The following is a 13,894-nucleotide window of genomic DNA, read 5'->3' as shown; positions in this document are numbered from 1 at the left end:
ATCTATGTTAAGACCTATCAAATGAATGCTTTGGATCATCCAAACAGCGTGGGCCCACTGTATTTTTTTAAAGGGAGGAGTAGATAAGCTTATCTAGGGGACCGAGTAGAAACACTTTCCTCTATATATATATATATATATATATAATATTTTTATATTTCTATTATACATATACTTATTAATATAAATTACTTATAATATTAATAAGTAATAGTTAATACTATTCTTATAATAAGAAAGTAACTTATATTATAACTTTAATTAAAAGTTTTTATAAATTATAATTAATAATTAGTAATTAGCCATTAGAACCGGAGAACCGGACCGAACCGAACCGATTATGTTCGGTCCGGTTCGGTTCGGTCCTACTATGTACTACGGTTCGGTTCGGTTCTTACGGTTCATGGAACCGGGAACCAAGAACCGAAAAAAAAAGTAACCAAGGACCGAGAACCGAACCGGTTGGCCACCCCTACATGCAATCTTAACGTTTAATATTTTGCCCCCGTTTTTTTTTTTTTTTTTTTTTTTTTTTCAATGGGTAAGCTGGGGTTAGGCAAGACCCCTACCAGATATATTTAAAAGAGCACAAAAGAAACAAGATACAAGAAGAAGAACCCCTAACAAGCTAAGGGGAAACAGGAAAGAAACCAAAATAATACATCACAACATCAGAAAGAGGAAAAAAGAGAGAATCAATATTTTGCCTTTCTTTGTTGTTAGCGCAGAGGCAACGGTTCAGATTCAACAACAAAAAGAAGACAATGTAGGCAGGTTTGGCAACCATGAAAAAATATTTCATGGAATATTTCATATTTGTTTACTAAGGACACATTTAGAAGCCATGAAAAAATATTCATGGGATCCTTGCTACCTAGTGTGAGGAAGAGGCGCAGAGGGTGAGAAAAATAAGAGATTTTAGAGGGTGATGAGTGAGGAGATGTTAGAATATGTGGGATCCAACGGTTAGATTGGGTTAAGATCTCACCGTTGGATCATCTTGGAGGTAGATTAGGTAAGTTGGGTAAACGAGGCAACTAGATAAATTAGGTAAGTGGATTAGAAGAGGCAAGCAATAGGGGAAAGTAGATTTGATTAGGATTATTTCCTTCTAGAATTATCTTGATTCCATTCCATGTTTATCATGTAAGTGCTCTATAGAAGCACACGTTGATCCTCTTGTAAATGCATCCAAGATTAATATAATTCTCTCAAATGTTACATGATCTAACCATTGGATCCCACATATTCTAAGAGGAGATAATGAAGTGGGGATGAAAAAAAAAATCCATTTTAAAAAGGGAAAATTCTTTCACTAGTTTCCAACCCTTCTCTCTCACGTTGGGTAAATACTAGATAAATAAAAATTCCTTCATTTTTTTCATGGTTTCCACACTAGGGGCAAGTTTGGCTATCAAGTGTTTTTTTTTTTTTTCATGATAAATCGGTGTCTCTCAGTAGCAATGAGGGTGAAGTGGCTAAAAATCAGGAAACGAAAAACAGGAAACTAGTGTCTCCGATGATGAGAAGTGGCAAAAAATCAGGAACGGTCGATCCCAGATTTTGAGTAGAGTTTTTTGTTTCCGGATTTTTAGCCCCTTCTCACCACTTGGAGATGCTAGTTTCCTGTATTTTATCATGAAAAAAAAAAGTTATGGTACCCAAACATGCCCTAAGAGAGAAATCCATAACATACTTGAGGAGGTAGTGAGTGTGGAGAGCATGACTTGGGGGCTGGAAAACAGTAAACATATATTCCATGAATTTATTTTCATGGTTACAAATATGCTCAATTGGATGTTAGGATTGCATGATTGATGTGATTTTGGGGTTACGAGATCCAGGAAAAAGGTCTATCAAAGAGACAGTTGTCAAATGTGGGACCTATTATGCCTTAGTAGTCCATTTGTAAAAATAAAAAGGGAAAAGGTTAAGTGTAGAGATCAAGAGAAAAGAGAAGATGATTAATAACAAAGTTCTCTTATAACTCATTTGATACATAAATCTATATTTTGGTATCACTTCTTACTCAAAGTAGAACAACTTGAGGTAAGTTCTCATATAAAGAGTTTCCAAATATGTTGCTATTTTATGTATCTAACTACAATTATTATACACTACAACTTATTTATTTGTTATTTTACTTGCATGATGACTCCCTCAAGTAGTTAAGAAATGTGGTCTGTCTTAGCGTGCAACCTTATCTCATAGATCATAAGATTAGCTTTATATACAGAAACAACTGCTTCAACCATTGATCCATGCTATCTAGAAGCTTTTTTTTTATTTGATAGTTTTACTTCTCCCTAATATATCCTTCACTTTAAACAATAGGATTCATCAGATCATCAGGCAAGTCCCACAAGGCACAATCTGAGTTAAACAGGCCGGCGCCTTTTCTCCCTGTTTTTCCACCCTCAGCCTCTTCTCCTTCCTCATCCTCACCTTTCTCATGTAGGTCAGCTTGTTGGTCCCCGCCGGTGCACGTGCTACCGGTGCACAAGCTCTGGCTCCATGGCGAGCCCTCACCATCGTTGCCATATGAGGACCCACCATATCGAAATCCCCCAATTGATGTTGGAAATGGATTACACATCCCTGCAAAACCCTCAGATGTCTCTCCATTAGAGACCATAGCCCAATTTTTATTAGAAGGCAATGTATCTTGTTCTTGCATTGCCCGCGAGAGGCCTAGCTTGATCTTTTGGATTGTATCATCCTTATTGTCGGGTTTTATGTAAGCATTTGAAGGGTTGGTATTTGGGGGTTGGGATGTTTCATATCCATTGGTGTTGGGGGCGCGTTGGAGCTGAAAGTCGATGCGTTTCTTTGTTAGAAGGTGGAGCATCTCATCTTTGAAGCAGCCGAGCGCTGCCTCGGCAAGATGGGCGACTTGAGGCGGAGCGAGTGTGGTTGCAATCTCCGCCATGAGGTGAGAGAAGGGCTTGTGGGTAACTGGATCAATTCCCATACCAGACAATTTCTTCTTAAGCTTAGTGTTCCAATGGTTCTTCACATCGTTATCTGTGCGGCCGGGAAGTTGAGCAGCGATCAACGACCACCTATAACACGAAAAAATGATAAAAATGAAAAATAAAATACCAAAAATAAGGAGAAAAGAGTTAGCATTAATTGTGTTGAAATATAAATGATTAAATAATACCAATTCTAACAGCTTAAGCTTTTGGAGTAATTGGTTGTTTCACATGGTAGGGTATCATAGCTATTGCCTCACAGCAGGTCCTGAGTTCAAAACTCAACAACTCCTTGATATTAAAAATCCATGTGTAGAGCCAACCCAACAAAGAAGGGCCATGCATGAGGGGGAGTGTTGAAGTATAAATGATTAAATAACACGAACTTTGACAGCTTAAGCTTTTGGAGTAATTGGCTGTTTCACACATTGGGAGGGACTTTCTATATAAAAGCATTGCATTTTGTTCACAGGCCAGCCTCTAGCATATTAATGCTTGAAGGAGAGGAGTGGTTTGCCTGTTTCCGACGACCGAGTGGAGCTTGACGATGGTTTGTTCTTCTGTCTCGGAAAACTCGCCATGTTTGAGATCTGGACGGAGGTAGTTCGTCCATCGGAGCCTGCAACTCTTGCCACATCTCTGCAAGCCTATATAAGAGAGATGATCGATCAGGGTTATTTTTATCATTTCAACAAAATTAGGAAATATTACATAATCCACCCTACTTTGCTATATTTGTACTTCACATAGTATGTTGATTGATTTGAAGATTATTTATGGATCCGAACTATCCAATCTAAAGGCAAATGTGCCATTGCCTTAGTATCTCACTCTTTGGTTGATCTTAATAACCCAATAAATGATAATATTGTACATAGTCCATATCAGTTTTCTTTGAACTACCCAAAAGATCTATCATTGATTTAACACAATTTTTAGGTTGTAATTTGAAGAAAGATAACTGTATTCCTAGAATAAAAAGAGATTACAAATTCACATCAATGAGAGAGAGGACCTGGAGTAAAATGAGTCCCTCAATGCCCTGGATTTAGCCAACCGATCCGCTAGATCATTGGCACCCGAGAAACATGAACAAAAGAAAGGAAACTATCTTTAATCATCGAACTAATGTCATCCAAAAACTTAGCCAATCTCCATAGACCAACCCTTGTGCCTTGAACCCAAGAAATGACATTTGAAGAATTCCCTCCTACCTCTAGCTTACCTTTCATTTGTTCTCTAAATAAGCACATACCGTAGTGAAGAGCATGAACCTAAGCTTCGGTAGAGTCCCTTATAGTGCCATTACTATCTCTTTTTATTTTTTGCCGCATCAACTTTTGGGTCTATGGATTTTATTTTATTTTTTCTTTTGGGATCCATGAGAAGGCCTACAGATTGGAGAAGGATACGGGATAAAAATACACAAAATTTACACAAAATGCTGCACTATGCATTATTACCTCAGAGGAAACAGCTTTAAATGTGATACTATTGCAAGGAAACACTCTAGATGGACTTTTGAAACCTAGTCTTAATGCTCATGAAATGGGTTTGACCCAATTCACAAGCCCATTAGATGCATGGCCACACGTACGTGCGTGTGTGTATGGTGTGTGTGTGTGTGTGTGTGTGAGAGAGAGAGAGAGAGAGAGAGAGAGAGAGAGAGAGAGAGAGAGAGAGAGAGAGAGAGAGAGTACCGGCATTCTTCGGGATGAGGCGCCAATTACGGGTGCCGTGTAGGGCGATGTAAGAGGAGAGCTTGGTGTCTTCTTCAGGGGTCCACTGTCCTCTCTTCACATTATCCTTCTCACAGCATGGAACTCTACCCATCTTTTCAGGGATCTCCTTTTAATTTTTCTTCCTAACTATACGTAGAAGATATAGACAGATAGAGATAAAGATAATAGCAAAGACAAAGCCACCCCAAGAAAAGGAAAAGCCCACCTAGTCTAAAATAAAAAGGAGAAGAATATGAGGGAAATTCTCTACCTCTCCATTTCTTTTTTCTTTTGTTCTTGGTGTTGTTAGTAGTAGTGAGGAAAGGGTGTTGTTAATAAAGGGGTTTTCACGTGGATGCCTTGCCATTGAAGGTGCATGATTTGATTAAAGAATTCAACGCCGTTGAGCGCGTGAGGGACGGGGCAGGTAGCTCACCCTCAAGACGCCCGGTCAACTCCTCTCTCTCTCTCTCTCTCTCTCTCTCTCTCTCTCTCTCTTACTGCTTTGAGAATTATGGAATTTGAGTACTTTTGTAATTGGGTCACACAAAATTAGCATATATATACTCTTGTATGTGTGACGTTATCACACGAGTAGAAGTTGTGTGTGTGATTGCTGGGAACCAAGGTATGCTTACTTTACGAGAGTATTGATAGATATACTAGTGGTACAAAGTACGAGTAAGAGGATCTTTAGATATTTTATGGAAGGCTACTCTATACTGGCACTACCAATTTTTGATAGTTGCACTAACTCATCTTGTCTTTTCTTTCTTAATCTCTAACTGCAAAGGTGCTGATGTACTTCAAATTTGAAGGAATGAAGTGACCTGATTGCCTCGTACAATGCAGCTGGGTATCCCAAGTGATGAAAAGGGGCGACTTTATCATTTCCCTTTGCAAAAACACACTCCACGTACAGTGCAGCTGGGTGTCCCAAGTCATGAAAAGGGGCGCATTTATCATTTCGTGATAACCTTCGACAGCTGACTAAATAGTAAGGCACTATTTCTTTCAACATAAAATGGGCGTAAAAATTCTTTCGAAGTAAACGGAACTACTGTTTTTTTCGACGATTTTATGTCGAAAGAAATAGAGCCTAAAAGGAAAACAGTACTTCCAAAACATCTTACTGTGAACAGCAATTAATTACCTTATTCTTTCATATTGTGATTTATTGATCATTAAGTAGTTAAAAAATGCGAAAGCAAGCTCTACTCAACTGCCGTTCAGTCGAGTCAATTGGATTGACTAGATAAAAATTTGAGGATATTTTCTTGTGAGTAAATATTTCAAGTATATGCTTATATTTCTTACAGTTTAACACATAAATAATACAATTTGTAGTAGTTCGGTTCATTTTGTGGCGAGCCAACTCGTACTAGTCTGAGATAACTAATTACTCCAGAAGCTTAATCTGTTAGAGTTGGTGTTATTTAATCATCTATAGTTCAACATCTAGTGACTCAAGTAACCTCCGGAGAGTCTCAAGTTGACAAGTTTTAGCACTTGACCATGATCTTGGTTCTAGGGGAACCATACAAAGGAAAGTGCTTTAGAAGCATTATTTGGCTCAACCTATATGTCATTAGCATGATCACAATTGTCCGATCAATCGCTTGAGAATAGATTATTAGTAAAAATTGTACAATGATCCACATTCAAGTTCTAAGATTGAATAGTTAGGTATGTTCGAGTCGAGTTATTTTCACACTATGCCATCTATAAGTCATCTTGGAAGAAGGCTCTAGATCTTGTTGATATCATTTGGATGGGCCTAAATCAAGCTTTTTCATCTACATCTTATACTAAGAGCTTCTCGTAGTATCATTCCCAAAGGAACAATGTATCATATCAAAACCAAGGAGAATGAAACTATGAGAAGCTTTTAATATGCGGGTACAGTTTAACCCATAACTGGGCTAGTCCACATGGTTTCAGCATAATCCGGATGCTTCATCTAAGGACCTATACTTGCTAAATGACAACACTGAAACCGGTCCATTTGGTCATCCCTAACCGTAAGTGTTGAAAAGAAAGTTGGGATCATTCCATGCTTGATATTCTGTCGAAGTCATCTCCACAATGGGGCCCACCAAATGAACGGCTTATATCATTTAGATGGGCCCATTTCAAGCTTCTGATACTAAAACCTTCATGTAGCATCTTTCCCACATTTTGATCTTCAATATGAAATATATTCAGGGAAATGATATCAACACTCCACCGTTTTAATAAGATGCGCCGTATCGTATGGTATTTAAATGTCTCTCAGAGGGATATTACATTTCTCAAAAAGCTCTTTCAAGCTCGTTAAATACTAAACAACAACATACTTCACGCATGTTATTATAACACTGCAGTGCTGATATCATTTCCCTATATTTACCATAGCGACCTGATCGAACTTTGAGGCCCAACCCATATAGCGATGGCAAGGGTGGGCCCTAATTTTATGCTCATTTATAGATGGGTATTTCATCTTTGAGGCTAGGGCTGCAACTCGAGCCAGGTTTTACCCGACCCGCATCGACCCGACCCGACCCGAAAATAGCCTGGGTTGGGTTCAGGTTTCATGGGTTTCGGGTCGAGCCGGGTTGAGCATTCAAAAGCCTGCATGAATCTCGGGTCGAGCCGGGTTTGAAGGGGCCCGACCCGAGTTACATAAGTTATAGTATGTACATTTTTTTCTATTGTTAGTTAAAAGTTAAAAGTGAAAACCCACGCACCGACTGTTATTGTATGTGAGTGTAATTTCTGCTTCTATGAGTTGAGTTGATTCAAGTGTTTGATTCAGCATTGTTTGATTGTAATTACAACATTGTTTGATTACAGCAGTGTTTGATTCAAGTGTAATGTGAGTGTAATTACATCATTGTTTGATTCAAGTGTAATGTGAGTGTAATTTCTGCTTCTATGAGTTGAGTTGCCTTGCCAAACAAGAATTTTCCTTAAAAAATTGCATCAACGTGAAAAAACCCGACCCGAGATTTATCATGGGTAGGGCCGGGTTTGAGAATCGTGGGTTTTCCGAAGAAAAACCCGACCCGACCCGACCCGAGATATTTCTCGGGTAGGGTTGGGTTCTCCAAAACCCGACCTGCCCGACCCGAGTTGCAGCCCTATTTGAGGCCCATCTAAATGCCCAGTAGATAAATTTTGCCATGAGCTTCAGATCTGATCATTTCTCAAAAGAACTAAGCAAACATTAAAATAAAAAAAATAAAAATCAACAAACAATATTGGTTTTATTTTGACCCTCATGGTTTGTGTTGTAAGGAGGCAGAGAAAATTGTGATGCATTTAAGTAACAAGGGACAAGGTGTAGTTGTATTCCCTGTAAAACCATGGTTGGAAGTTGAAAGCTTACAAAGAGCACTCAAATGTCAGTTCCTATGCATTTAACATGCATTAGAACTGGTAATTAAGCATTCATGCTTTCATTTTACACATTAACAAGCCACAATCCTTTCCAACTTTTTACACATTAACAAGCCACAATTCTTTCGAACTTCACCCATTATCACTAAATTTATATACTAAAGCACTTCCTTGCCCCCATTGGTGGACAAGGTCACAGTACTTTCTAGCTTAACTTCTCAGTAAAAAGCCCTTCAAGTGATCCGATTAAGGCCAGCAGAGTCACAAGAAAGCAAATAAAGCTGAAAAACTGAAGAACAACCCATTTCCTTGTCCAAACTGCTATCTTCTTCTGCACAAAGTACAACTCCACAGGGAAATAAATAGCCAAGGGCCAAAAGTTTAGGGCACCCAAAACTCCCAAGACCTGGTTGAAGTAAGGGAAGAGCATTGCAATCCCTGTAGTTGATACAACATAAGCTGTTCTAAAACACAGCCTAAGAAGATTCATTCTATAGGCTGGCAAGAATGGGATTTGGATGGTATAGGAATTATTCACAAACCCACTGTCTGGGTACTTCTCTGATAACCATTTTTCTATAAATCCAAACACTGGCTGACTGTATACCTACAAAAAAGTAAACGAAGTGTTTGAATTCCTAGAAATCTAAACTAACAAAAAGGACCCAATACAAAAGTGATTGATTTTACCATTACACTACTATTCTAATTTCTTAGAAATTAGAGGCAGTAAAAGTAATAGGTCAGTCCTGCCTCCCCTGCTACGACCATTTTTAGCACTAGCATTAGCTCTACTAGTAATGGCAGTAGAAGAAACAACTATCCAATCGACATATTTTGTCTAATATAAATCAAAGTTAATATGTACTGGGTATAACCTAGTCCAAATTGGTTTTGTAGTGCCAACCATAGTTGTCAAACTCTTACGAATCGTACGAGTCGACTCCCGAGTTGAGTTGAGTCGCTAGGCTTTCGAGGCGAGTCGCATGGGTGACTCACAGAGTGTCTAACTCTAATGAGTCAACTCCCGAGTTGAGTCGAGTCGTTGGCCTTTCGAGGCGAGTCACATGGGTGACTCACAGAGTGTCTAACTCTTACAAGTTGTAGGAGTCAACTCCCGAGTCGAGTCGAGTCGAGTTGAGTCAAGTCACTAGGCTTTTGAAGTGAGTCACATGCCTCTGTTGAAGACTCGTCCAAGTCGTCTAGTGACTCAAAAGAGTCTCTGGGAGCCAACTTGAAAAAGTAAGACTCTTATGAGTTAAGTCGACTCACTGGGCCTGGGCATTCTTGATTAAATGGTTGAAAACTTGGAAATTAGAACTTAGAACGTAATTATTGTTGTGCATGCAAGTTACAAGCACACATAGTTATTTATATTTTTGGCTTAGTGCTTTATCTATGTGCTATTGGATTATATTTATTACATGCTTCATCTTTTGATATATAATTATATTTTTTTTCAACTAAATTTCTGTTCTTGTCAAAAAGTCTTACAAGTGACCGATCAAGTCGAGTCACGAGTCATAAAATTAAAAAATCGAGAGTCGAGTCACGAATTGACAACTAACTGACATTAGGCAAAAACTAGTTGCTCTAATGGTATGAGCTAATTGCTATTTTGTTTGACAAGTCAGATACTAAATAGTTGGTATACTTTTACCATGGATGAGAGAAGTTCATTAACTTACCTGATATCCACCCACTAAGTGAAGGACAATGCAGGCATTAGCAAAGTCAATAAGCCAAAATGGCTCGTAGAATCCAAACCCTGTCAAGAGGTTTCCCGGAGTGTCATTCCCAAAGGATGCATAGCCAAAGCATCCACAGCAGAGGTAGAAGAAGGTCGTTATGATAATGGCAGCTCTTGATGCCTTCTTCATGGTCTGGTTTTCTGGTGGCGGAGACTTAAGAGTGTCCTTCATTTTCACAAGTTTTGAAATTCATATTTCAGCTTCTTTATCCAAATAATTATAAATCAAAGACCTCATTGTCTGAATAAATAGATATTTTCTTTTTGAAACTCCTTTCCAATGATCAAAGGTAGTAAGACCCCTCACCTGTATCTCAAGAAGAATTATAGAGTAAGGATAGGCAAACGCTATGTCCCCGAGTGCTTGAGAGATCCTCCACACTTTCTTAGCCATTGTGGCCTGGGGAACTCCACTAATACTCCCTTTAATCCTACCACTTCCTGCAAATCCCAAAGAACCAGAAATTGAATACTACAATTGTAATTGGACAACGTAGTTGACCCGTCTCCGCAGTTCAGCTTTGACTTTTTGACTATGTTGACTGCTCTAACTACTGAAACAAGACTTCTCCATCTTAAAATGATATTGATGTGCCAAACAACCCATTTCCTTAATCAGACAATATCTCATATTCTACATTTTGGTATTGATGAGTATGTAATTGGTTAGGAGAACTGATACCTATTACTTTGGCCAGGCCAAGTGATAATCCAATGGAAGAGTAAGAGAAAGACATGATTGCTGCTACAATGGAGAGCCACTCCATGTCATGAAAATTTGGTATCTGAGAGCAGACGATTTGAATACCTCCAAAGAGAAGCATGTAAAAATTATCTCCATATGCACATGGAACACGGTGTCCTTCTTTGTGAAAACAGTTGGATCTCTGAATAGCTCTGCATTTAAAAGAATGAAACAGAACAAAATCATTTCAAGTTTAAATCAATGACAAATCACCCATGAATTAATCAATAGATTTCAACATGTCTCACTAGAACTTGTCTTGATGAGAATTTGATTCCTGCGATTAAGAGGCTGTTACGAACCCGAATGGTTCGCAACGTGATTGATCTTCTTAGAGGGACGATCAGCCTCTTGTCGAGGGAAGGATCAGTCCTCCTTTGTGCAGACAAAGACACTTTCTGGAATAATATTCTCCATTTATTTAATAAAGGCTGAATACATGTTATTTATAGGAAAACACCTAATCTAGAGAACCCTTATCCCTAAGAATCCTAGCCATAACAAACAACTAAGAAAGCAAATACCCAAAGCAAGAAAATCTAAACAGATTTATTTCATCCAAGTGGGCACGTAACAGAGGCACTCTGGTAATTTTTAAGATATTTTAAGAAAATTTAAGAGGGTTTTTCTGTAATCAAAATAAGAAAGATGGTTCACTTGAAAAGCATATTTCATTGTTAAGAAGTAAATATATACCTCATACTGATTGAAGTAGTGATTGTATAAGCAATAGCAGTCCCAAACAAGCTCAGATATTGAAGTAAACCACACGCCCAAGTCTGCGTCTTACCTGAACTACCATAAACCAAATCACACGGGCTAGGAAAAAAATTACATTTCTAAAAGAATTCAAGAAGATAGGCGTCTTCTTCTAGTCTATGAATGAAATCATCCTAAGTTCCTAACATCATCAATATGATTATGTAGAGAACTTCTACTGAAAGGTTTATATTGGAAAAAATATGGGTTTATTCATATTACCTAGGTTCACTCTAACACCATCCATGTAAGTACGGTTTCTTGTTCCAGTTATTGGATCAGGAGATCTATAACAGTCCGTGAGGAGATAAGCAGAAATGTAGGTGACGACGGCAAAGCAAAGCATGGAAACAGGCCCTGCAATCCAACCCAACTGTGCTGTGCTCCATGCAAGAGACAAGACTCCGGATCCTATAACCGCAGTTATTATATGTGCTAGGCATGTCCATATGGTTCCTGGTTCAATTTTCTTGCCCAAAGGCTTTAGATCAGGTCTAGCCGTGGAATAAGTAAATAAACAAGTAAATGATCTGTATGAAAAGAAGATGAAGAAACAAGTCTCGACTTTGGGTTACCTGTTCTTATCAAACCGTCGTCGTCAACACAAAAACCCTTCTCTTGCTCAAGGGAGTGTTGCATTGCCATTTTCCCAATTCACGTATTGAATGTGTCTATCTATACCCAGATATATAGGGTCTAAATCCTATCCAAAAGACAATTTAGACCCAACCGAATTTTGGGTGCCAAGCAAAGTGCACCCATCCTAAAAGAAATCACATGGGTGAAATCAGTCACTTCCCCAAACTTCAAGATTAAGGTTCAGTTAACTTTGGGGTGGAATTCTGATTTCCCAGATAGTAAATTACGTGGTTTATACTTGCATACATTGATTTCACAAATATGGTTTGTTTTCTCACATACATGCTTCCATGTTAGTAATGATGGGGTATGGAAATAGCAGCCAATTAGCTGCGGACACGTGGCCCCTGGATGGCCCACCGCAAGCCCAACTGCTGCACAGGGGCAATATGGTAATTACCTCAGAGTAGGTAAACTCGAACCTATAACAGGCCGATACCTGTCCTGGGGTAGGTAATCCAACCACCACAGGTTTCCTTCTATAAAAGGGCTTTCAGAGCTCGAACCAAGGGGTAATAACTTCTCACCCACCACTCTTAAACACGCTCTGCACTCCTGCTCATACTGACTTGAGTGTCGAAGGGCCTGTCCAGAGTCCGACTCCGGGTTGGTCTTCTGACCTCGTTCGCTCCTCGTGCTGGACTCAGCTCCTTCACTTTTGTTCCTCAAGATTCCACTCATCCACTTTGGCTCATCGGGTCCTCCAGCTCGGTTCTTACGTCACTGCCATATCTGTTACCAATTTTAGGCTTAATAGATTGGCGTCATCCGTGGGACCACGAACTAAAAGCTGTTCAAATCCCTTTACAATGGCAGGGCGCAAGAGTGCTCAAGTACCAACTGCACGGACTACTCGATCCGTACTGCCTCGCAGGACCCGGAGTGAGCGAATCGCCTCACAGGTGGTGGCTACCTCTGCCACAGCAGAACAAAGCCCCGCTCGCTCGGAACATCTCAACCCCATGCCCACTCCGGATCAAGTGCAAGCTCTCTTTCAACAGATGACTGCTCTTGTCGGTCAGTACCAACAGCTGATCCAAGCGCCTCCCCAACATCCTCCAGAACCTCCACGACCTGTACAGGAAAGGTCGCGCGCTCACAGGGGAGAGTCAGCGCGCCACGATGAAGACCGGACTCACCAGTCCATCACTCCAGAGCCCGGCACGCCCACACAGAATCTCACCGCCGCCGGAGATCGCGGTCCCGCTTTGCACGAAAGCATCGAGCCCAAGAGGACCGCGCGCCGCAGGAAAAACTCTGGCCTCATCATAGGAGTCTGGAAAGTCAGTCCGGCTCTGCGGCGAGCCAATCGGTGGAGAGAAACAAGTCACTGGACCGACCAGACCACAGAGCTGATCCGATGCTACGGAGGATCGAAAAAATGGATCATCGAATAGAAGAGCTGGCAAAGGATCAGAGCCGGCCTGCTTCAAGGGCGTTCTCAAGCAGAACGCCATTCACCAACGATGTCATGAGCGCCCCAGCGCCCAGAGGATTTAAAATGCCAACCGTCCCGCAGTATGATGGAACCACCGACCGTGTGGACCATCTGGAGACATTCAGAACGATGATGGTCCTCCACGGCGCTTCCGATGGTTTCCTCTGCAGAGCCTTCTCAACTACACTGACTGGTGCGGCCCGGGACTGGTACTAAAGGATCAAACCGAACTCCATCAGCAACTTTGACGACTTTGAAGACGATCTCATTCGCCATTTCATGAGCAGCCGTAGGCCAAGGAAAACAACAGCATCCTTGATGGCCCTGCGGCAGGAGGACAACGAACCTCTGAAGGTGTTCGTCAGCCGTTTCAACAGGGAGGCACTTCAAGTGCCAAATCTAGATCCCTCAGCCGCCGCAAACGCGCTCATCGCAGGTGCTAGATCTAACAATTTCCGCCGAGCAGTAGCTCACCGGAACCCGCAC

The 13,894-nt window shown here is 40.4% G+C and overlaps 2 protein-coding genes across 2 annotated transcripts; both read right to left on the bottom strand.

Annotated features, from left to right (window-relative positions):
* Positions 1-1,970: 1,970 nt before the first annotated feature.
* MYB80 (myb domain protein 103) lies at positions 1,971-7,852 on the bottom strand. Its single transcript, XM_077365786.1, has 3 exons — positions 4,676-7,852; positions 3,493-3,622; positions 1,971-3,062 (listed from the first exon to the last, which is right to left on the bottom strand). The coding sequence occupies exons 1-3, from the start codon at positions 4,806-4,808 to the stop codon at positions 2,324-2,326; spliced, it is 1,002 nt and encodes a 333-aa protein (XP_077221901.1). The 5' UTR covers positions 4,809-7,852; the 3' UTR covers positions 1,971-2,323.
* A 142-nt stretch (positions 7,853-7,994) lies between these two features.
* LOC143855706 (putative amino acid permease 7) lies at positions 7,995-12,057 on the bottom strand. The gene is made up of 7 exons (XM_077365785.1): positions 11,907-12,057; positions 11,554-11,787; positions 11,269-11,362; positions 10,510-10,724; positions 10,135-10,268; positions 9,766-9,993; positions 7,995-8,684 (listed from the first exon to the last, which is right to left on the bottom strand). The coding sequence occupies exons 1-7, from the start codon at positions 11,974-11,976 to the stop codon at positions 8,283-8,285; spliced, it is 1,377 nt and encodes a 458-aa protein (XP_077221900.1). The 5' UTR covers positions 11,977-12,057; the 3' UTR covers positions 7,995-8,282.
* Positions 12,058-13,894: the final 1,837 nt, after the last annotated feature.

Source organism: Tasmannia lanceolata, unplaced genomic scaffold (genome assembly GCF_043159265.1).
Source record: "Tasmannia lanceolata isolate RefF3 unplaced genomic scaffold, GAP_Taslan_0.1 ptg000023l, whole genome shotgun sequence".
NCBI classification, from domain to species: Eukaryota; Viridiplantae; Streptophyta; class Magnoliopsida; order Canellales; family Winteraceae; genus Tasmannia; species Tasmannia lanceolata.
The sequence above is the reverse complement of the archived record's forward strand: the minus strand, read 5'-3'. Positions and strand labels throughout refer to the sequence as shown.

What these genes read in the sequence shown, in the direction of transcription:
- MYB80 (XM_077365786.1), bottom strand. Translation starts at nt 4,808, where the DNA reads ATGGGTAGAGTTCCATGCTGTGAGAAGGATAATGTGAAGAGAGGACAG. An exon ending in CCTCATCCCGAAGAATGCCG is followed by an intron (nt 3,623 to 4,675) that starts GTACTCTCTCTC and finishes TCTCTTATATAG; the next exon opens with GCTTGCAGAGATGTGGCAAG. An exon ending in CACTCGGTCGTCGGAAACAG is followed by an intron (nt 3,063 to 3,492) that starts GCAAACCACTCC and finishes TTCGTGTTATAG; the next exon opens with GTGGTCGTTGATCGCTGCTC.
- LOC143855706 (XM_077365785.1), bottom strand. Translation starts at nt 11,976, where the DNA reads ATGGCAATGCAACACTCCCTTGAGCAAGAGAAGGGTTTTTGTGTTGAC. An exon ending in CGACGGTTTGATAAGAACAG is followed by an intron (nt 11,788 to 11,906) that starts GTAACCCAAAGT and finishes AAATTGAACCAG; the next exon opens with GAACCATATGGACATGCCTA. An exon ending in ACTTAGTGGGTGGATATCAG is followed by an intron (nt 8,685 to 9,765) that starts GTAAGTTAATGA and finishes ACTTTTTTGTAG; the next exon opens with GTATACAGTCAGCCAGTGTT.